Genomic DNA, 25,196 nt, shown 5'->3' with positions numbered 1-25,196 from the left:
GACTCGCCCAGTGACACATTCACATCTCTTCAGAGAGATGCTCAGCCCTCCGTGTATCAGACCATCCAGGGGAAAAAACCACCACAGAACCTGGACTGAAGACAACCACCACAGAACCTGGACTGATAGAACCACCACAGAACCTGGACTGATAGACCCACCACAGAACCTGGACTGATAGACCCACCACAGAACCTGGACTGATAGAACCACCACAGAACCTGGACTGAAGAGAACCACCACAGAACCTGGACTGAAGACAACCACCACAGAACCTGGACTGATAGAACCACCACAGAACCTGGACTGAAGAGCACCACCACAGAACCTGGACTGAAGAAAAAAACCACAGAACATGGACTGAAGAGAACCACCACAGAACCTGGACTGAAGAAAACCACCACAGAACATGGACTGAAGAGAACCATCACAGAACCTGGACTAAAGAGAACCACCACAGAACCTGGACTGAAGAGCTATGGCTCCAAACCAAAGCTAGTCCTTACACCTCTATTCTCTTGCTAATATATTGTTATAATATCTTGAAGGTTCACCCAAATTACAAAATGACACATTGGTTTCCTTACCCTTTTACCAGTCTATGAACATGGTGTGACAGCAGTACATGCTTTGGTTTAGTTTCCCCTGGCACTGTTTCAACTTGCTAACGTTTTAGCATTCGTGGCACAAATCCCATTCAAGTAATGCGACCGATAAGAGGCATTTCTCGCACATAATGTCGAAATCATTCAAATGTAAAAAATGCATTGTGAAGCTCAACAAAGTCACTTATAGATGATTTGAACATGATGTGAGAATGTTAATATGTGAAATCTTAATGTCGGTCCCATGACTTGAATGGGATTTTTGTTACAAATGCTATAATGTTATGTAAATGTGGGAGTGTTCGACATTGCAGCCGACTTTATAGGCGAGTCAAGATCTACAAACCACCTTGCATGATAAATAACTACTCAATATTATTAATAGACCAGTCAGTCACAATTTACCCATCATACATCACAGTTTTGATGCTCTGGAACACTGTCTGTGTGACTGTGGAATGAAGCCCTCTCTGCATAAATGTCTTAGTTACTGACATAGAGTTGGATAGAGGGTATATCTTGGCATCTTTGTCAAAATGTCTTCTGTGACAGAATGAGCAGCGCCATTGACGGCTATTTCCATTTTAAAGCAGTTAATGTATTCTTCTTCAACTTCCATAAGTTTAATAACAGTCGGTATACCAATTGAAATGGTGTATTCAATGGCTTAGCCATGCTAAAACAGTCTTTTTAGCAAGTGCGCCTTCTATTCAACTCTATTGTCCCTGACTGCTTCAAAGTTGTCAACCACACACTTCAAATCTCACACTCAGTGTCTATTTACATAGACTTCCAGTAAGTTAACTTACAACACATCTCCCCTTCACTCTGTAAGTACGCTTGACGATATCTTAAAATATGTATCTTTTATCATTTGTTTGTATCCATGAACTTCTGTATCCTGTTTTGTGCATGGCAATGCTATTACAATTTTCATTGTTTTATTTTTCTGTTAAGTACAGTATACTTTGTAGATGTATTTTTGCATATTAATCTGATACAGTATTGTACATGTGGTGTCACACATAATACTTCTGCATGCTATTTTAAGGACTTTAAGAGTAATAGATTGTTGTGGAGACTTGTTTGAAAATGGCCTAAAGTAAGAGTGATTGGGTGGATGCTTCATAAGAGCTCTCGGAGTAGTATTAACATGAGACAGTGATGGTGGGTTGTGTTTAGGAGTAGTATAAACATGAAACACAGTGATGGTGGGTTGTGTTTAGGAGTAGTATTAACATGAGACAGTGATGGTGGGTTGTGTTTAGGAGTAGTATTAACATGAGACACAGTGATGGTGGGTTGTGTTTAGGAGTAGTATTAACATGAGACACAGTGATGGTGGGTTGTGTTTAGGAGTAGTATTAACATGAGACACAGTGATGGTGGGTTGTGTTTAGGAGTAGTATTAACATGAGACACAGTGATGGTGGGTTGTGTTTAGGAGTAGTATTAACATGAGACACAGTGATGGTGGGTTGTGTTTAGGAGTAGTATTAACATGAGACACAGTGATGGTGGGTTGTGTTTAGGAGTAGTATTAACATGAGACACAGTGATGGCTGGTTTTGTTTAGCAGTAGTATTAAAACTTCTTGAGGCAAGGCGGGACGAATTCGTCCCACCTACGCAACAGCCATTCTAATCCAGTGGCGCGAATTTCAAAACCTTAGAAATGCTATTACTTCAATTTCTCAAACATATGACTATGTTACAGCATTTTAAAGACAAGACTCTCGTTTATCTAACCACACTGTCCGATTTCAAAAAGGCTTTACAGCGAAAGCAAAACATTAGATTATGTCAGCAGACTACCCAGCCAGAAATAACCAGACACCCATTTTTCAAGCAAGCATATAATGTCACATAAACACAAACCACAGCTAAATGCAGCACTAACCTTTTATGATCTTCATCAGATGACAACCCTAGGACATTATGTTATACAATACATGCATGTTTTGTTCAATCAAGTTCATATTTATATCAAAAAACAGCTTTTTAGATTAGCATGTGACGTTCAGAACTAGCATATCCCCCGCAAACCTCCGGTGAATTCACTAACCATTTACTAAATTACTCACGATAAACGTTCACAAAAAGCATAACAATTATTTTAAGAATTATAGATACAGAACTCCTCTATGCACTCGATATGTCCGATTTTAAAATAGCTTTTCGGATGAAGCACATTTTACAATATTCTCAGTAGATAGCCCGGCATCACAGGGCTATCTATTTACACGCCGACCAAGTTTGGCACTCACAGAAATCAGATTTACTATTAGAAAAGTTTCATTACCTTTGATGTTCTTCGTCAGAATGCACTCCCAGGACTTCTACTTCAATAACAAATGTTGGTTTGGTCCCAAATAATCCATCGTTATATCCAAACAGCGTCGTTTTGTTCGTGAGTTCTAGACACTATCCGAAATGGTAAGTCAGGGTCGCGAGCATGGCACGTTTCGTGACAAAAATATTCTAAATATTCCATTACCGTACTTCGAAGCATGTCAACCGCTGTTTAAAATAAATTTTTATGCCATTTAGCTCGTAAAAAAGCGATAATATTCCAACCGGGAATGTACGTTTCGGTAAAAAGAGAGAGAAACAGAAAGACGGGGCCGACCAGTGCACGCGCCTAAAGCACAAGGACCCCTGATGAGCCACTTCACAAAGGAGATAATATGCTTCAGCCTGGGCCTGGAATGACGACATTCGGGTTTTTCCCGGGCTCTGACAGCCTATGGAAGCCCTGGAAAGTGTCACGTTACCGCAGAGATCTTTTGTATTAGGAAGAGATGTCAAAGAAAGGGACTAAATGGTCAGACAGGCCACTTCCTGTAAAGGAATCTCTCAGGTTTTTGTCTGCCATATGAGTTCCGTTATACTCACAGACACCATTCAAACAGTTTTAGAAACTTTAGGGTGTTTTCTATCCAAACCTGAACAATAATATGCATATTCTAGCTTCTGAGTTGGTGTAGGAGGCAGTTAAAAATGGGCACATATTTTTTCCAAAATTCTCAATACTGCCCCCTAGCCCAAAGAAGTTTTAACACAGTGTCCAAAGAGGGGCCAGAAGTATACAGAATGGTGTCGTCTGCGTAGACGTGGATCAGAGAATCACCAGCAGCAAGAGCAAAATCAATGATGTGTACAGAGAAGAGAGTCGGCCGGAGAATTGAACCCTGTGGCACCCTCATAGAGACTGCCAGAGGTCCGGAAAACAGGCCCTCCGATTTGACACACTGAACTCTATCAGAGAAGTAGTTGGTAAACCAGGCGATGCAATCATTTGAGAAACCAAGGCTGTCGAGTCTGCCAATAAGAATGTGGTGATTGACAGAGTCGAAAGCCTTGGTCGATGAATACGGCTGCACTGTAATGTCTCTTATCGATGGCAGTTATAATGTCGTTTAGGACCTTGAGCGTGGCTGAGGTGCACCCATGACCAGCTCTGAAACCAGTTTGCGTAGCGGAGAAGGTACGGGGGGGATTCGAAATGGTCGGTAATCTGTTTGTTAACTTGGCTTTCGAAGACCTTAGAAAGACAGGGTAGGATAGATATAGGTCTGTAGCAGTTTGGGTCTAGAGTGTCACCCCCTTTGAAGAGGGGGATGACCGCGGCAGCTTTCCAATCTTTGGGAATCTCAGACGATACGAAAGAGAGGTTGAGCAGGCTAGTAATAGGGGTTGCAACAATTTTGGCAGATCATTTTAGAAAGAGAGGGTACAGATTGTCTAGCCTGGCTGATTTGTAGGGGTCCAGATTTTGCAGCTCTTTCAGAACATAAGCTATCTGGATTTGGGTGAAGGAGAAATGGTTGGGGCTTTGGCGGGTTGCTGTGGAGGGTGCCGGGCAGTTGACCGTGGTAGGGGTAGCCAGGTGGAAAGCATGGCCAGCCGTAGAGAAATGCTTATTGAAATTATCAATTATCGTGAATTTATCGTTGGTAACAGTGTTTCCTAGCCTCAGAGCAGTGGGCAGCTGGGAGGAGGTGCTCTGATTCTCCATGGACTTTACAGTGTCCCAGAACTTTTTTGAATTAGTACTACAGGATGCAAATTTCTGTTTGAAAAAGCTCGCCTTAGCTTTCCTAACTGCCTGTGTATATTTGTTCCTAACTTCCCTGAAAAGTTGCATATCACGGGGGCTATTCGATGCTAATGCAGAACACCACAGGATGTTTTTGTGCTGGTTGAGGGCAGACAGGTCTGGAGTGAACCAAGGACTATACCTATTCCTAGTTCTACATTTTTTGAATGGGGCATGCTTATTTAAGATGGTGAGGAAGGCACTTTTAAAGAATAGCCAGGCATCATCTACTGACGGGATGAGGTCAATGTCATTCCAGGATATATATATCGACTAACCGGTGCCCCCGCACATTGACTCTGTACCTTTACCCCCTGTATATAGCCTCACTATGTTATTTTATTGCTGCTCTTAATTATTTGTCACTTTTATTTATTTCCTTTTTTTGTATTTTTCTTAAAACTGCATTGTTAGTTAATGGCTTGTAAGTAAGCGTTTCACTGTACGGTCTACACCTGTTGTATTTGGCGCATGTGACAAAAACAATTTGATTTGAAGCTGGTTTGATGTTGATTATGATATGTTTTCCTGTGTGCCAAATACACCAGATATTGTTGTTTTGGGGAGAGGCCAGGGAGAGGTGCTCATTGTGGAAGTGGGTTTCTCATTTAACGGCTTTCCTGAGACTCTGCTTAAATACCTGCCCCTTGTGGTGCTTGGACAGCCTCTGGTGTAGGTGCAAGCTGATGGCACTGATATTTGTCAGTCTTGGCCACTCACACAGGCTTGCAGTGCGTGGCCTCCAATTTGCGGGCCTGACAAAAACTAGGGCAAAACAATTGGCTAGGTATTGCTCTGTTTCAGCTGACGTGGGCAGTCTAGCCGTTTGGAGAGGGAGGTGCTTTCTGTACCTAAGTGCCATGCATTCAGGGACCTTTGAAATGTTCAATTTGATTGGTGGATTCAAATAAACTATTTAAAATGTGTGTGTGACACAGTGGATTTATCTGAGAGCCCTTCAGGACCAGACTGATAGGGAGTAGGGTTGACATCTATACTGTGTAGGATGTGTGTTTTAACTTTTCTACATCCATAACAACCAGCCTTCACTACAGATGCTCTGTGTGTGTGTGTGTGTGTGTGTGTGTGTGTGTGTGTGTGTGTGTGTGTGTGTGTGTGTGTGTGTGTGTGTGTGTGTGTGTGTGTGTGTGTGTGTGTGTGTGTGTGTGTGTGTGTGTCACAAGTGTAGGGAGTCAGGAGGCAGTTGCAGGTTTAGAACTACTGAAATCTATTAAAATAATAAAGTACTCAGGAAATAGCAGGAAAACAAGCAACATTTACAATGACCGACAAAGACAAATGACAGAGGGAGTATATATACAGTGAAAGAGTGGGGATTGGAACCAGGTGTGTGTAATGAAGACGAACAAGTCCAGGGTTGATGAGTGAAGGGCGTTTGCCAGCAGCAGGTTTGGCAGCAACTAGAAGGCCAGCGAAGCCGAAAGCCTGAGCTGGACAGGAGGTGGAGCCAAAGCGAAGGCTGGTGTTGCTGTGTGTGTGAGGGTGTTTGGGTGTGTGTGTGTGTGGTTGTGTGTGTGTTTGGGTGTGTGTTTGTGTGTGTGTGTGTGTGTGTATGTGTGTGTGTGTGTGTGTGTGTGTGTGCATGTTTGTGTGTCACTTGCTGTTTAGCCTCACAGCTTGGGGATAGGAGCTATCATTGAACCTTGTGGTCAGAAATATGTGTTTACAGTACTACAGATCTGTTCAATAAGTGATTGTTGTTGTTGATGTTGTTTATAATGATGACTATTGTATACATTACGAAATTATTTTTGCATCATACATCATGTCAGCTTAAATAGACAGATGTAGACAGACATGCAACACGTCACACACATTACATACATAGTGAAATATACTTACAGACAGACAGTATTCACATAGACAACCATATAGCACAATACAACACAACACAATATGAGCCTGGTTCATTTTCAGTAATGAGGCCCTGTACCCCATTTACAGTTTCTACTTCATTGTATCAGGTGGAGTTATTCACCAGCTATAGAGTGACTTGTTGTTTATGTTTCTAAGACTGCAGGGTGGGAGACGCAACAATGGTCTTGAGAACAGCAGGAAGTGTGTTGGTGGTCTTTCTCTGGTCTGTAGCAGGTATGGTCTCATTCCTGTCTTTTAGTTGCTCTGTTTATCAATCTAGAGATATTTCTAAAAGCATAACAACTTGTGTTCTACTGTCAACACATTCGGCATCTCCACTTCACTGTAAACAGTTGTCTTTCACACCTCACTGAGTGATGCTTATCTGTGGTTTCCATTCTCACTCAACCAAAGAGTATCAATGTCTCAACTCAGCAACTATGGAACAAAGTGTTAATGTGAGTCAAAAGACCTTGAACTTAATGTAACGTCCTTGTGATGTCTAACTGTGTTTCAGTTGTACTGGGTCAGATTGGCTGGAGTGTTACATACACCACTCAGAGTATCTGTACCTTGAAGGGGTCAACAGTGGTGATGTCCTGCTCTTACACATATCCCAGTGGTACAGTCTCAACAACCTTCTGGTTCACTAAAAATGATGCTGAGGGTCCTGTAAGTTTGAGTGATGACCCAGACTACAAAGGACGTATGACATACCGTAAGGATAAAGAGAATGGTCACACCCTGTCAATCACAGACCTGAGAGAGAGTGACGCAGCTACGTACAAGTTCAGATTCATAACAGATCAGACTGGAGGGAAATATACTGGCTATCCTGGAGTCACTCTGTCTGTCACAGGTACAGTAACATTCTATATACTGGTGATCCTGGAGTCTCTCTGTCTGTAACAGGTACAGTAACATTCTATATACTGGTGATCCTGGAGTCACTCTGTCTGTAACAGGTACAGTAACATTCTATATACTGGTGATCCTGGAGTCTCTCTGTCTGTCACAGGTACAGTAACATTCTATATACTGGTGATCCTGGAGTCACTCTGTCTGTAACAGGTACAGTAACAGTCTATATACTGGTGATCCTGGAGTCACTCTGTCTGTCACAGGTACAGTAACAGTCTATATACTGGTGATCCTGGAGTCACTCTGTCTGTAACAGGTACAGTAATATTCTATATACTGGTGATCCTGGAGTCACTCTGTCTGTCACAGGTACAGTAACATTCTATATACTGGTGATCCTGGAGTCACTCTGTCTGTAACAGGTACAGTAACATTCTATATACTGGTGATCCTGGAGTCACTCTGTCTGTTACAGGTACAGTAACATTCTATATACTGGTGATCCTGGAGTCACTCTGTCTGTAACAGGTACAGTAACATTCTATATACTGGTGATCCTGGAGTCGCTGTCTGTCACAGGTACAGTAACAGTCTATATACTGGTGATCCTGGAGACACTCTGTCTATTACAGGTACACTAACATTCTATATACTGGTGATCCTGGAGTCTCTGTCTGTCACAGGTACAGTAACATTCTATATACTGGTGATCCTGGAGTTACTCTGTATGTAACAGGTACAGTAACATTCTATAAACTGGTGATCCTGGAGTCACTCTGTCTGTAACAGGTACAGCAACATTTTATATACTGGTGATCCTGGAGTCTCTGTCTGTCACAGGTACAGTAACATTTTATATACTGGTGATCCTGGAGTCTCTCTGTCTGTAACAGGTACAGTAAAGTTCTATATACTGGTGATCCTGGAGTCTCTGTCTGTCACAGGTACAGTAACAGTCTATATACTGGTGATCCTGGAGACACTCTGTCTATTACAGGAACAGTAACATTCTATATACTGGTGATCCTGGAGTCTCTGTCTGTCACAGGTACAGTAACATTCTATATACTGGTGATCCTGGAGTTACTCTGTATGTAACAGGTACAGTAACATTCTATATACTGGTGATCCTGGAGTCACTCTGTCTGTTACAGGTACAGTAACATTCTATATACTGGTGATCCTGGAGTCACTCTGTCTGTAACAGGTACAGTAACATTCTATATACTGGTGATCCTGGAGTCTCTGTCTGTCACAGGTACAGTAACAGTCTATATACTGGTGATCCTGGAGACACTCTGTCTATTACAGGTACACTAACATTCTATATACTGGTGATCCTGGAGTCTCTGTCTGTCACAGGTACAGTAACATTCTATATACTGGTGATCCTGGAGTTACTCTGTATGTAACAGGTACAGTAACATTCTATAAACTGGTGATCCTGGAGTCACTCTGTCTGTAACAGGTACAGCAACATTTTATATACTGGTGATCCTGGAGTCTCTGTCTGTCACAGGTACAGTAACATTCTATATACTGGTGATCCTGGAGTCACTCTGTCTGTAACAGGTACAGTAACATTTTATATACTGGTGATCCTGGAGTCTCTCTGTCTGTAACAGGTACAGTAAAGTTCTATATACTGGTGATCCTGGAGTCTCTGTCTGTCACAGGTACAGTAACAGTCTATATACTGGTGATCCTGGAGACACTCTGTCTATTACAGGTACAGTAACATTCTATATACTGGTGATCCTGGAGTCTCTGTCTGTCACAGGTACAGTAACATTCTATATACTGGTGATCCTGGAGTTACTCTGTATGTAACAGGTACAGTAACATTCTATATACTGGTGATCCTGGAGTCACTCTGTCTGTCACAGGTACAGTAACATTTTATATACTGGTGATCCTGGAGTCTCTCTGTCTGTAACAGGTACAGTAACGTTCTATATACTGGTGATCCTGGAGTCTCTGTCTGTCACAGGTACAGTAACAGTCTATATACTGGTGATCCTGGAGACACTCTGTCTATTACAGGTACAGTAACATTCTATATACTGGTGATCCTGGAGTCTCTGTCTGTCACAGGTACAGTAACATTCTATATACTGGTGATCCTGGAGTCTCTCTGTCTGTCACAGGTACAGTAATATTCTATATACTGGTGATCCTGGAGTCTCTGTATGTCACAGGTACAGTAACAGTCTATATACTGGTGATCCTGGAGTTACTCTGTATGTAACAGGTACAGTAACATTCTATATACTGGTGATCCTGGAGTCACTCTGTCTGTCACAGGTACAGTAACATTCTATATACTGGTGATCCTGGAGTCACTCTGTCTGTCACAGGTACAGTAACATTCTATATACTGGTGATCCTGGAGTCACTCTGTCTGTAACAGGTACACTAACATTCTATATACTGGTGATCCTGGAGTCACTCTGTCTGTAACAGGTACAGTAACATTCTATATACTGGTGATCATGGAGTCACTCTGTCTGTCACAGGTACAGTAACATTCTATATACTGGTGATCCTGGAGTCACTCTGTCTGTAACAGGTACAGTAACATTCTATATACTGGTGATCCTGGAGTCACTCTGTCTGTCACAGGTACAGTAACATTCTATATACTGGTGATCCTGGAGTCACTCTGTCTGTAACAGGTACAGTAACATTCTATATACTGGTGATCCTGGAGTCACTCTGTCTGTCACAGGTACAGTAACATTCTATATACTGGTGATCCTGGAGTCACTCTGTCTGTAACAGGTACAGTAACATTCTATATACTGGTGATCCTGGAGTCACTCTGTCTGTCTCAGGTACAGTAACATTCTATATACTGGTGATCCTGGAGTCACTCTGTCTGTAACAGGTACAGTAACATTCTATATACTGGTGATCCTGGAGTCTCTCTGTCTGTCACAGGTACAGTAAGATGCTTTAAACTGCTAATCTGTTTAATTAATATCTACTGTCCATTGTCGTGTCTTTGGCTATGCCGGATTAAGTGATATGACATGCTAACTTATAAAATTATTTCTCTGTAATTAATATTACCTGATTAAGCTAATCATGTAAATGTAATTAACTAGAAAGTCGGGGCACCACAGAAGAACGTTTATAGAGCCGTTATCTTCCGAATAACCTCTTAAAATACTTAGTAATATTTTACATCGATAGCAGTCAATATTAACCCTTATCTTATTTTCAGTCTCATAATGAAAGTTGTAAATTCTTGGTTATCTTCATGAACCCTGGCTAACAAGTTGAATCAGCAATACAAAATTGGGTTTAATTATTTATTTACTAAATACCTAACTAATCACACAGAATTACAAATACACAGAAAACAATGATGTCATACAGAAAACGTCCTGGTGGACGGAACCTGTATCATGGCTGGTTACACAAAGGAAAGGGTGTTGGGCTTGAATGAAAGAGCGGGAAGATTTAGGAACAAAGAAACAGCAGCTATGCTATCGAAAATACATTATCTTATGCATTCTAAATTACCGCCCATTTGGAAAAGGAAAATGCAATAAATATTTACTCTGAGCTGCGCTTCGGTAGATTGGTCGTAGATGCTGGATGGGTTGGCCAACAGATCTTCCTGTCCTCGGAACAATGTCTCTGGTGGTAAATTGGATACGTGGTGGTATCTTCGTCCATCTGTTAGACTGGATCCGTCGTCCGTCCTTTCCTAGCCCACGTCTACAGCGGCCGCTGCTAACTCAACGGCTAGGAAGTATCACTTCTGTAGTGAATAAGCTCAAAGTTCATACCATTCGCCATCAAAGCTCACGCCGAGGTTGGCTTAGTTATGTTCTTGATATGTGTGTCCTTCTAACGTTGAGTCTGCAGACCTCCCGTACTGGAACTGGTGAATGTCTTTTCGTCAAAGGGTTATATAGTGGAGAGGGGGAAAGGAGGTGTTTCATCGTTTATAACCCTTGTCTCTTTACAGGGTTGGACCACTGATCGAGCAGGGCACTTTCCTTATGAAAACCCAATTCTCTCATTTGGAAGCTAAAATTACATTTAATCTCCTAACAAACAATTTCAATATCAAACATTTCAATTGCATAACAATTCCATGTGACTCTGATAACTAGAGGGTGTATACTTTCTCAGGTACAGTTTATGTCGTCCTGTCATCAATCATAATGTCCCAGATAACAACGAACCTGACATACATACTCATTACGTTATCAAGCATATTTCCAACTGGTTTTATTTTGTAAAGATGGTTCCTTTCCCCATTTGTTTGATGTTCCCAGACTCTCTATATTTAACAGGACAGCAGTCCTTCAGTAGGGTCAGTAAGAGAGGGGAAGGGAGAAAGGTATTTATGGGGGGGTCATAAACCTTACCCACAGGCCAACGTCATGACAGTCCCCCCATGTTGGGTTCAATCTTGCGATTAAACTGCATGTTGTAAACCAACATAAAAATGAACGTGGGTTGTCCTGGTTGTGGATCATCGTTGTGGTCCCCATCTGGCGGTCGACCCGGGTAGGGTGTCTGCAAATGAAGAAGTCCGCTCCAAGGCTGGGCAGCAGATGTCCAGTTGGTGGATGCTTTGCAGTCCCCCCTCTGGTGGTCGACCCGGGTAGGGTCTCTGCAAATGAAGAAGTCCGTTCCATGACTCGGCAGCGGATGTCCGGATTGGGATCGCCGTTCCGGACCCGTCTTCTGGTCGTCCAGACTGGAATATCTGGGCAGTAACTTAGGCAGATGTTAACAACGCACACACACTCATGAAATATATCATTACATTTCCTCCCAAATGAGCGGCGTTGTGGCACTAACTGATGGTTGTATGGGGGAGTTGTTTATGGCTCTATCACTTTCTATGTGCCGAAGAAAATGAAACAAAATGAATGAAAGCATAAACAAAACAAAGTATAGTTATGCCACCTTAATCATCTAATTGGACTGTATTCTATCTACGTCCATGGTCTTGGCAAAATGACCCTATCATGGCATTGTATAATGTCATATCTAGGGCTTTCCTAATTTGCGGGGTGGCGCTTAGGGTACTATCCTAAGTTGACAACTATATGATAAGTCTACAGCTGTAAGGCACTAGTTTTGGGCAGTCTACAGGATGACCTATGGACTTCTGGTTAGAAAACTGGTGAGTGCTGTAGAGTCAAAGGCCTAGAAGTAAATGTTCAACTTTACTAAGGCTGGTATTTTGCTTGGACCCTTAAGTGATCCTAGCATAAATCCTAATTGGATGTTCCGTTGTGCATGTGCGTTTATGCTTACACAATCGCGCATGTCAAGGGAAGAAAACTAAGTATCCTGACAGATTACAACTTGTTCAGAATGAGTCTGACGTAGTCAGGTAATTTTCAGGTCAATGCCTGGAGGTCAGTCAGAATTGGTGTCAAGGGAGTCTGTAGTAGTTTTCTACAAGTCACGGTGTCTTCCACTATTGTAGTGGCAGTAGGTATGAAGTCTATTTCATAGCTATGTTATCCACGGAGGAGCTAACCTCACGACGGAAGTACTCTAAGTATTAGACCAGTCGTACGTGGTGTGATCATGGTTCATGACTTCTAATAACTTTTCTCCTGAACGGAGGGTTCTATTTATTAGTGGCATGTGTTAACCATTGGAAGAGTGCAATGGAGATTCCCTTCCCCGTGTTGCACTCTGAGTGACTCCTATGTCGCTATTATCAATAGCAATTTAACTTGTGAGGTTACTAATCCTTTTACTGAGTGTTGCTGGACTGACTGTGGTATTGGTACTGGTATTCAAGGGGTCCAGTTGTCCTACCGATTTATTCTGAAATATTATCTACCGGAACACATGATTGGAGCATATTACTAGTTGTATTGTAGTTGAACCTACACATGGCAAGGAATGATTATTGTTGCCATTTGTTTTGGAGGTGGACAAGTCCATTGGACTTCCTTTACGACCAGTGTGGTACACCTCAGTACTATCTTAGACGTGTTCTAAGATAATCCCCGTCTAGGGGCCTGTCTGCTCCTCACTGTTCTCATAGGGGAGTTTACAACTAGATTTGATTTATGCTCTGGCGGCCTCGTACGGTGTTGTCCGTAGTCTCGACCCCCCCACCGGCCTCGATGAGGCTCATCATGGGTCTGGGCTACTATTCCCCCCCTTTGTGTCTCGGGACCCCCCCACCAGCGGTTGGTGTTGGTGTCCGAGGCGCAAACGAAAAGGTCGGACCCTATGTACGAGTTGTCAGTGGCCGCGTTATTATGAGAATGGCTGTAACCTTTCAACCAAATCTCCTGGTGTTTGTGCTTCAACACCCTCAGTGGCTGTCGAGGTCTGTCAGTCACCACCGCGTCCGCGTGTGGCAACCTCTTCAGTACCTGCAAACTGAGACGAGGATATCGGTCTGTGATATCGCAAAGTGTTTCACCAGTGGGAGTCATCGGGTCAGTTGCTGGACTGACGCCATTAGTGTCATTGTAAGGGGTGACAGTCCCCACCAAAGCAGAAGGTGTATCATCGGAAGCAGAGTGTACTCTGCACATCAATGTTTTTCTTGCTGAGACGGCCGCAGTGCTTGCGGAAGTGTCCGAAGGGCAAGAGAAGTTCATCTCAACTACCGTCTTGCACGACTGCAAGGAGGAGGGAAGTTGCTCATTCACAGAGACAGCTGGCTCGAAATCATGAAAAGAATGGTCAATCAGATTGGCTGATGGAATGTGTCGAGATATCGTAATATCTCCTTGGATCGGATTCTGCACCAAGAGGTTTCTAAACGTCTTTTTCCCAAGGGGTGCTTTTGACAGATACCCCTCGTGAATGACTGCATTGCAGCTAGCGTTAGGGGAAGACAGTGTGGTAAGTGGAGAGGGCACTGTGGCCTGTGACAATACCTGGTTGGTTTTCCAATCCATCAATGGGAGTAACCGATCCATCAAGTCTGCTCCAAGTAGCAGGGTTACAGTTTCGAGGCTGGTAACATACACAGGGTGAACGAACGATATGTCCTGGAAGTGTAGTTTCAGCATGACTCTCAATGTGAGAGGCGAGGTAGTCTGAGTGACCCCTCGAAGTTTAGTGTCGCATCGTTCCACTTTTAACCAACGTTTAGTTGGCTTCAAAGCCCTTTTGAGATCATCAAACAATGTTTGAGAGATGAGTGATATTGTCGCACCCGAATATATTAGCCATGACAAGTTAAGCAGTCCTCCAGGACTGTTTCCAGGTATGGCCGTTTAGATTCGTGGTTCGTGGACATATTCCCCACAAAGTGGAGTGGTCGTTCGCAACGACATGATGTGCCATTTCTGTTCAAGGTGGAAGCAGATTGACTTTTCCGATTTTGAGTGGGCTTGGCTTTAACGAAGCGTTTGACCTTTTTCTTCGCAACTTTTGTATCAGAGTCTATAGACAAAGCCCGGGGGCTTGTTTCTTGATCAGGCGGGCCCTGGATAGGGTCTTGAATGAGAGCGGGAGAAATTTGAACTTTAACGTCCTTGCTATGGGTGTTAATTTCTGCGGACCTGGTGTCCGGTAATTCCCCGTCTAGTCCTTGTGACTTATCTTTTACCCTTTTCTCAAATTGTTCTCGCTTAAGTTCTTCCCGTAGTGGGACTTCTGGAGAACATTGGTCTACGTTTTGATCGTCCTTCAACCCTTTGTTACCCTTGTGCTCTGACACTTTTTGTGGGTTGGGTGCAGGAACGTAGCGAACGGGTCGATTGTAGCGGTAGTCATGTTGATGGCTACGTGCTTTACAGTTATTTCGACCGCGGAGGTTATTGGAACCATGGTTTTGTGGTAGAAACTGTTGTTGTGCGTCATCTCTCAACGCTCCAATACCTGATAATGCACCCTCTAACTGGAGTGAGTGCTCCTGGTTAAACTTCAAAACCGAGTGGTCAGGGCTCTTAGTGTTGCGAGCTTTTGATGCCTCAAAAGCTGTGCTTGCAAGCTCTCTGAGTTGTAAGATAGGCAAGCCAACGTGGGCTGCAGGGCACAAGTAGGTAATGAAGGTGGGATACATGTTCGACAGAAACATTTGTTTGAATGGTAACAGCTCTTCCATTCCTGTTTCCGTGAGTAGGCCAAAGTAAGCTGAACGAAGCCTATGATAGAAAGCTTGTGGGGGTTCATTTCGAGCTTGTTTGACCGTGTTAGCCAGTGAGCTATCGTGTTTGCGAGTCGCAGAACCACTGAACTCTAATATCAAAGCTGTGGCAAGTTTAGCGTAGTCATTTAGCACGTGTTGCTGTTGTAGGCGAATGAACCTCGTCACGTGTCTATTCGACGTTCGCTTCAACAGGTAAACCCTGTCAGAATCCGTAGCGTTCGGGTAGCCACCCAACGCGTCCTCTATGTCAGCTAGGAACGTCTCAGTATCGTTTGGCTGACCTGGAACGGGGTCAAAGGTGGGGAAATTCTTGACGAGTTTGTCAAGGTATTCCGCACCAAGCGGGCGGAGAGGATTGGCTTCATCCTGTGGAGAAATTGGGTCCGACAGGCCAAGAGGAGAAGCCAAGCTTTGGCTTTGTTGGCCAAGAGGCTCCATATTACTCAGTGCCGAATGGCCAAGAGGAGATGACTGAGGGACACATGATGGAGGCAATGTCTGAAACCTATCATCTTCACTCCTTTGAGTACCGGACTCCGGTTGCTTGGATGGGTAGTCATGCTGTAGAGCGTGACCATTCTGGACTTCCTCCAGATGGTACCTAAGGGTGGTCTTCTGCTGCATTGCAGAGTCCACTTGAGCGCTTAGAGTACCAATTTTGGACACGTGAGTGTCACACCTGCTCCTTTCGGTCTCAAACTTATCTGTCATGGTTTGCAGATAGAGGTCTCGAGTACGGAGCGAGAGATTCAGTGATGAGATTTCCTCTGCTTGCTTAGAAATCAATATTTCCATCCTCATCACCTGAGTTCTCTCATCATTCATTTGGTCAGCAACTTCAATAAGTTCTGCTGATTTATCATCCAACTTTGTCACTGTGTTCATTAACTGATCGTCTTTGGTCTGCAGCGCTTTGAGGAGCACCGTGTTATTTTGAGTAACATTCAACAAAACAGCATACATGTTGTCAAGTTGAGCGCTCCTGTTTGTAGATAACTCTTCAGATTTATCTAGTTTGGCGTGGACATCATCGTATTTAGTTTTGGCTAAATCGAGATGTTCCTGCAGATGACGATTTTGTTGGAGAGTTTGTGCTCGTTCATCGTCATAAGTATTTGCAATTACTTTTAATTCTTCCGATTTCAAACGCAGGTCCTCGACTAGCAGAATGTTTTCATTTCCTGCTTTTGTCAATAGTTGCTCAGTTCTCTCCACCTTTGCCCTCATGTTAGCCATGTCTTGCATGTGCTTCAGCTGTGCACTGTGGTATTGGATCGATGCCAACCTGTGATGGCGATACATAAGTGCTAAAGTGGAGAGAACCGTCACAAAGCCTGTGTTTGATGGTTGATTTTGGAGAGCGTTCGCAATTTCGGCTGTGTTTTCGCTAATGTCATAATTAGGGTTGGTATCCCTGCTGAGGTCAGAGATCGATCCTTTTATGGGTTGAGGTTCACTAATTAGCGGAGGAGTGGTGACCACCTCCTTTGGTAGCTTGCACATAATTAGAAAAATTTAGAGGAAAAATGTTCCTATTTTTTTTAATGTTTGGGTTTGGAATTCATTGGAAGCTGCAAAGACAAGTTTACTCTATTTATAGATGTTGACAAACCATCAGTACTGTACCAGTAATGTGGAAGTTGGACATTAATGAATTTGCAAAAGCAAATTTAATTAATTAATCAATGCCAATGATTAATCCTACCTGGGTAGGCTATCTGGGTATTAAACTTGAATTAACCTGAGGTTGCTTCATCCAGGTTAATATGAGAAGTTTTAAAAGTGTCTCATTTAATTGGAAGAACCTAGAAAGGTATGTTCAACAATTTAATTGATTAAATTGAATGAGACGATAATCCATACAATCTCCATTGATTGGATTTCACAAGTGTAAAAAGTCGATCAAATGTTGGGAACACTCCCCACTATGGTACACTTCTTCCTTGGGCCGAAGCCACATGGGATTCCCACTGGGGCGGGACTTCTGTCAGTACTGGATTACTGAATGGGTTTTGCAAAAACCAAATTTTACTGATTGATCAATTTTAATGATAAATCAAACCTGTATAGGCTATTTGGGATTTAAACTTTAATTAACCTGAGAGGTTTATTCATCTAGGTTAATGTGGAAAAAAGATTACAATGTCTCATTTAGAAAACTTTTTTTTAAAAGATCCACTTGAGAATGTAAATCTGGCAATTTCACTTATTAGTTCAATTGAATAAGACATCGATATCCGTCTGGATATCATGAGTAACGACTTGAGTGTCACCTGATTAATTATTTGAAGTACAGTACTGGTGACTCTTCAGAGGTGAGTCTGCTGGCACACGTTGAAATCCAACTCAAGTCGGATGAATTACAATGTGGCACAAACAAAATGGCTGTTTTCCCTTTTGTTAGCTTAGCATCTCGAGCAAGCTAATGCTACTTTATGCCTGAAAAATGCTCAACATAGGATTCCCTTGGCAAGGGAAAGGTTTTACTTATAACGTATTATGTTCAAACCCTTTTCGGCGATATTTGACGATGTTTTAACCGGAACTCGCGGTAAACAACAAAATGCACCGTGGTCTCCACGCATCGAAACGCGAGAGACAGACAGAGAGATACGCTGGACAAGCTAATCTCTCCTAAATTTAAATCGGCTGGCTCTTTGTCCTCGCTCGAGAAATTAATAATGACCTAGCCAACACGCGTCTGAAACGCGCGAGGCAGAAATAGCCCTGCGTTTGGCCAAACGCGCTATTTCTCAGATAGCTTTATCAGTCCTCCTACAGAACTGTATAGGGTATGCTACCCACTGACTACGTCAGAGCACAACACGGAGGTGACTCTCCAGAGCACACACGCACCAATAATTCCGATCTACAATTCCCATAATGTATATAATCAACTTGGTATATTATGTAATCTGCTTTTCAATTTTATATAGGCTGAATCAAAATGAAAGCTTCATCCTATTTTAGATTCCTCGCACAGGGGCTCCAATATGTCGTGTCTTTGGCTATGCCGGATTAAGTGATATGACATGCTAACTTATAAAATTATTTCTCTGTAATTAATATTACCTGATTAAGCTAATCATGTAAATGTAATTAACTAGAAAGTCGGGGCACCACAGAAGAACATTTATAGAGCCGTTATCTTCCGAATAACCTCTTAAAATACTTAGTAATATTTTACATCGATAGCAGTCAATATTAACCCTTATCTTATTTTCAGTCTCATAATGAAAGTTGTAAATTCTTGGTTATCTTCATGAACCCTGGCTAACAAGTTGAATCAGCAATACAAAATTGGGTTTAATTATTTATTTACTAAATACCTAACTAATCACACAGAATTACAAATACACAGAATACAATGATGTCATACAGAAAACGTCCTGGTGGACGGAACCTGTATCATGGCTGGTTACACAAAGGAAAGGGGGTTGGGCTTGAATGAAAGAGCGGGAAGATTTAGGAACAAAGAAACAGCAGCTATGCTATCGTAAATACATTATCTTATGCATTCTAAATTACCGCCCATTTGGAAAAGGAAAATGCAATAAATATTTACTCTGAGCTGCGCTTCGGTAGATTGGTCGTAGATGCTGGCTGGGTTGGCCAACAGATCTTCCTGTCCTCGGAACAATGTCTCTGGTGGTAAATTGGATACGTGGTGGTATCTTCCTCCGTCTGTTAGACTGGATCCGTCGTCCGTCCTTTCCTAGCCCACGTCTACAGCGGCCGCTGCTAACTCAACGGCTAGGAAGTATCACTTCTGTAGTGAATAAGCTCAAAGTTCATACCATTCGCCATCAAAGCTCACGCCGAAGTTGGCTTAGTTATGTTCTTGATATGTGTGTCCTAACGTCGAGTCTGCAGACCTCCCGTACTGGAACTGGTGAATGTCTTTTCGTCAAAGGGTTATATAGTGGAGAGGGGGAAAGGAGGTGTTTCATCGTTTATAACCCTTGTCTCTTCACAGGGTTGGACCACTGATCGAGCAGGGCACTTTCCTTATGAAAACCCAATTCTCTCATTTGGAAGCTAAAATTACATTTAATCTCCTAACAAACAATTTCAATATCAAACATTTCAATTGCATAACAATTCCATGTGACTCTGATAACTAGAGGGTGTATACTTTCTCAGGTACAGTTTATGTCGTCCTGTCATCAATCATAATGTCCCAGATAACAACGAACCTGACATACATACTCATTACGTTATCAAGCATATTTCCAACTGGTTTTATTATGTAAAGATGGTTCCTTTCCCCATTTGTTTGATGTTCCCAGACTCTCTATATTTAACAGGACAGCAGTCCTTCAGTAGGGTCAGTAAGAGAGGGGAAGGGAGAAAGGTATTTATGGGAGGGTCATAAACCTTACCCACAGGCCAACGTCATGACACCATGTAGGTCTATAAATTAGATTTGTATATATTAAACAGATTAAAGAATTAAATGAGTATGAGAATATCTTGCATCATGTGATTAAACTTGACAACAGGGTATTCAGGGTTTTAATGTTGTCATCTACTCCAGAGCTGCAGGTGAAGGTGACTACTTCAAGTTGGCAAAATCCAGTGACAATTACCTGTAGAACCATCTGTACTCTGACTGGTAACCCCAACCCCACCTACATCTGGTACAAGAATGGACAGTCTCTTCCTCAGTCCACTTCCCAACAACACTCTGTCTGGAGTCCTAAAACAGAGAGTTATTCCTGTGCTGTAAAAGGCCATGAGGATCTCCACTCTCCTGCAGTGTGTGAGTGTGGATTCAACTCAGTCTTCTAGTTTAACTGTTCAAGTATAACTCTTCTGTCTACTAATCAGCCCTCACAGTTGTCTAGCAAAAGTGCAACACTTTGACAAGACAGGATGGTATAACTACTTTGGATTACTGAAGCTCACGATTCCACTGTGTAAATGATGCCCTCTTTATGTTTCAGGTGTTCAGGATCAGAACTGCAACAGAGTGAATTACACGAAGAGGAGAATCTGTGTCTTGAAGGGGTCAACAGTGGACATATCCTGTACTTATATGAGTTATTATCCCACCACATCAACATTCTGGTTTAGAAGTAATAAGTCGACCCCTGAAGGCCTAACCAGAGACCCAGGGTATGCAGGTCGTGTTGAGTACACTGACAAAGAGACATGGAGAAATGAAGGTCCCTCCATCCTGAGAATCTCAGATCTGAGAGAGGAGGACTCAGCTGAGTATCGCTTCACTTTTAAAACAGACAACTTTGAATGGGGTCATAGTTTCCCAGGAACAACTCTGTTTGTCACAGGTAATACTACACTGTATGATACAACTGTAAATCATATTGAATTACAGGAGAAAATAAATGAACCATCCTGTTAACACAGAGGTGTATGTGGTTTTATACATATTGTTTCAGGTCTGCAGGTGAAGGTGACTCCTGCTGCAGAGGGACAGAGAACACTGACCTGTAGCACCACCTGTACTCTGACTGACAACCCCAACCCCACCTACATCTGGTACAAGAACGGACAACGTCTAGATGAGCCCACTTCCCAACAACACTCTAGTAATATGCTGGTGGTCTGGGATTCTTCTGTGAACATTTACTCCTGTGCTGTTGAAGGTCAAGAGGGTCTCCACTCTCCTGTAGTTTGTGAGTATGAATTAAACTACTATTCTACTTAGGAAGTATCAATCATTTAAAGTCAATGAGAAGGGTAATACTTCAATATTCATCATTACATAGAAATTACACACAATGTCATAGATGTTTGTACTCTGACCGTCACAGGTAACACTGCACAGCACATTATACAGTTTTGAAGAGTCATGAAATTATTCATTAATTCTAAAATGATGTTCTCTGTTTTTACTCCCCTTTAATTCAGGTTTTCAGGTGAAGGTGACTCCTCAACAGTTTTCAGCGTATAAGACACTGACCTGTAGCACCACCTGTACTCTGACTGGTAACCCCACCTACATCTGGTACAAGAATGGACAGAATGTACAAGATAACTCCTCCCCCATGTACTCCATCAGCAGTGAGGATGCAGACAGTTACTACTGTGCTGTAAAAGGCCATGAGGAACTCAGATCTCCTGCAGTGTGTGAGTACAGTACAATAGTACCGTATTCTACTCAACAAGTATCATGCATTCAGGCAAAAGAGAAAGGTCTTACTTTATCAATCATTACAGAACAAAAATATATTTTTTTACTAATTGTTAATATTACTTCGATAAAATATTTGGTATTTTACATCAGATGGTCCAAAGAACACCTCAGTGTCAGTCAGTCCCTCTGGTGAAATAGTGGAGGGCAGTTCAGTGACTCTGACCTGCAGCAGTGATGCCAACCCTCCTGTGGACAAATACAGCTGGTACAAGAAGAACGTAACCTCACCAAAAGCATCAGGACAGAGTTACAGCATCACTAACATCATCTCTGAGGACAGAGGAGAATATTACTGTGAGGCTGAGAATACAATAGCATCTAATAACTCTATAGCTCTGATGATCATTGTAACAGGTAAAGTTCCATCTTATATATTTCAATACAAAATTACATTTCAAACTAATATTAATAATTATACTTTGGCTTATCATACTTTGTTTTATAATTATATATACATTGAGATTAGATCAGTTAACAAATATTGTAATATTGTACTCATATCATCCATATTTTATTATAGGGAAACAAACCTCAGTTGTGACTGCAGCTGTAGGAATCATAGTGGTTGTTCTGGTTCTCATCCTCTGTCTCTCTGGACTCATGTGGTTCAGGTGAGTGATTATTTTAAAGATTATTTCACTCTAACTCTTTTTATTAACTTAATTTGATCATTGATTTATTCAAGAATAAATTCATGAATTAATGTGCAAACCAGGAAGAAGGCCTCCAAATCCACCTCTGACACAAGAGACACATCAGAGAATGAACAGGTGAGTCTGTTACAATCAGATTATTTGTATTGTTTTGTGGAACATTTCTAGTCATCATGTTGTCTGTCCTCTTCCCATCAGGGAGACTCTAGTCCAGTGTATGACAACATCTCAGGCATGGCCATGACCCCTACTGCAGCACAGACAGCAGCCACCGTCGACCAGGATGACGTTCACTATGCCAGTGTCCACTTCTCTGGCTCCAAAATCCAGGAAGGGCCTCTGTACTCCACCGTCCAGCTGCATCAACCCCAGAAACAGGACGAGGATGTCCAGTACGATGCTGTGAAATTCAACCGCTCCAGTAATGCCAACCAGTGAGCATATTCTGCCATTACAACAACAGTCAATTCTAGAGCATTGTGAATACACCACATTAAAGGAGAAGTTGGATTTTTTACAACCAAATGTCGATTTTGTATGTAAATGTTATAGAAGGGTCCAGACACCTTTTATTGCGACTTCACTTGTTGTAGAGAAACTTGCCCCAACCAGCAATTCACTTCCTCATCCTCGTTGTGCAGTAGAGGCTCTGAAAAAACATGAACAACTGCTTCAAAAACACAATACTGTCTTTTAGAAACAGAAAGCTCTCAGTATAGTGATGCAGGACTTTAGATGTAACAGTTGTACACATGAAATTGTGTCATTCCAAACGTTATCCACAACGTTATATTCCATTTTGTGTGACTCGTGCTGTTTCCCCGTCCAACTGTTCTGTTCTCTGTGTAGTCTGCTGCTAGAACGGACGAGAGGCATCGTTCAAGTCTCAACAACATGGAACATAACGTTGTGGATTAAGTTCAGAATGACACAATTTCATGTTGTACAACATCTAAAGACATGCATCACTATAGACTACTTAGAGCTTTTTAGTTTCTAAAAGGATGTTTTGGGGTGTTTTTGGAGCCCACTTCCTGAACAACGAGGATGAGGAAGTGAATCGCTGGTTGGAGTTTCTCACAAACGAATGAAATCGCAAAAAAATATTGTGACCCTTCTATAACATATCTTTTACATATACTTTTTTTTAGATTTGGTTGTAAAGAAGCTAAATTCTTGATTACAGCTCATTCATATGCTGCTGCTTATTGGACGAGAAGACCATGATGTCATTAATAAGCAAATAGTTTACCCCTAGTGGCCACAAGTGATGGCATTTCCTTAAACTACAAAACCAGCAATGGAAATCTCAAGACAATTCCTGTCTATAATGAGAGAGTGCTGGTTTTGATTAACTGTTCTGTGTTCCAAATGGAGCCCTATTCCTAATTTAGTGTACTACTTTTCACCAGAACCATGTAGGCCTTGGTCAAAGTAAGAGTATAAGAAGGTTTTTTGGGGGATGCAGATTCTGTTTAATTTCTGTTTCTCTCTCTTCAGACCCACAGCAGCACAAACAGCTGACAAGGACTCCTATGTTCTCTACAGTACAGTCAACAAACCCAGAACCAAGAAGACCTGAACACAACAAATCCATATGCAAGAAGACCTGAACATTACAAACCCAGAACCAAGAAGACCTGAACACAACAAACCCAGAACCAAGAAGACCTGAACACAACAAGTTTGACAGAAACCCTGTATATCTGGACCTGTATAGTCAAACTAAGTGTTATAATAATGTATCATAAGATATGCCATTTAGAAAATGCTTTCATCCAAAGCGACTTATAATTATGTGTGAATACATTTTTCATGGCGGTGGCCCCATTGGGAATGGAAACCATGCAGCATGCTCTACCAACTGAGCCACACAGGACTATTCAAACTTAGTTGGACTGCTGATCCAGGGTCAGTTTTGTCTTATAAACAATGCTGTATTTGTCATCTTCCTCAGTTGTGCACCGGGGCCTCCCACTCCTCTTTCTATTCTGGTTAGAGCCAGTTTGCACTGTTCTGTGAAAGGAGTAGGACACAGCATTGTACGACATCTTTAGTTTCTTGGCAATTTCTCGCATGGAATAGCCTTCATTTCTCAGAACAAGAATAGACTGATGAGTTTCAAAAGAATGTCCTTTGTTTCTGGCCATTTTAAGCCTGTAATAGAACTCACAAATGCTGATGCTCCAGATACTCAACTAGTCTAAAGAAGGCCAGTTTTATTGCTTCTTTAATCAGAACAACAGTTTTCAGCTGTGCTACTAATTGCAAAAAGGTTTTCTAATGATCAATTAGCCTAAACTTGGATTAGCTAACACAACGTGCCATTGGAACACAGGAGTGATGGATGCGATAATGGGCCTCTGTACACCTATGTAGATATTCCATAACAAAATCTGCCGTTTCCAGCTACAATAGTCATTTACAACATTAACAATGTCTACACTGTATTTCTGATCAATTTTTTGAACACGAGTCATCTGATTCCATTTCTGATCATTCCACTGTTGAAAGATGACAGTATCTGGACTAAACTTCCTAATTGGCTTCTTCTTTTGAAGGTTTTCATCAAGAATTTCTCAGTACTTTGCTCCGTTCATCTTTCTCTCGATCCTAACTAGTCTCCCAGTCTCTGCTGCTGAAAAACATACCAACAGCATGATGCTGCCACCACCATGCTTCCTCGTAGGGATGGTGCCAGGTTTCCTCCAGACGTGACGCTTGGCATTTAAGCCAAAAAGTTGACCGTGCATTTCAGAGCAAAAACCAAGCCATGAGGTCGAAGGAATTGTGTGTTGAGCTCTGAGACGGGATTGCCAGTCTTGGTTGTTCCAAAC

General features: G+C 42.1%; 1 protein-coding gene across 1 annotated transcript in view; it reads left to right on the top strand.

The window, feature by feature from the left end:
* Window positions 1-24,043, top strand: part of LOC115184117 (sialoadhesin-like) — a 161,367-nt gene extending 137,324 nt beyond the window's left edge. Inside the window, exons 10-12 of the mRNA XM_029745107.1 lie at window positions 22,558-22,793; window positions 23,860-23,950; window positions 23,982-24,043. Coding sequence (XP_029600967.1) covers window positions 22,558-22,793; window positions 23,860-23,941 — 318 coding nt within the window. The 3' untranslated portion in view covers window positions 23,942-23,950; window positions 23,982-24,043. The remainder of the gene's footprint in view (window positions 1-22,557; window positions 22,794-23,859; window positions 23,951-23,981) is intronic.
* Window positions 24,044-25,196: the final 1,153 nt, after the last annotated feature.

Source organism: Salmo trutta, unplaced genomic scaffold (assembly GCF_901001165.1).
Source record: "Salmo trutta unplaced genomic scaffold, fSalTru1.1, whole genome shotgun sequence".
NCBI classification, from domain to species: domain Eukaryota; kingdom Metazoa; phylum Chordata; class Actinopteri; order Salmoniformes; family Salmonidae; genus Salmo; species Salmo trutta.
Note: the sequence above shows the minus strand (reverse complement) of the source record. Positions and strands in the feature narration are given on the sequence as shown.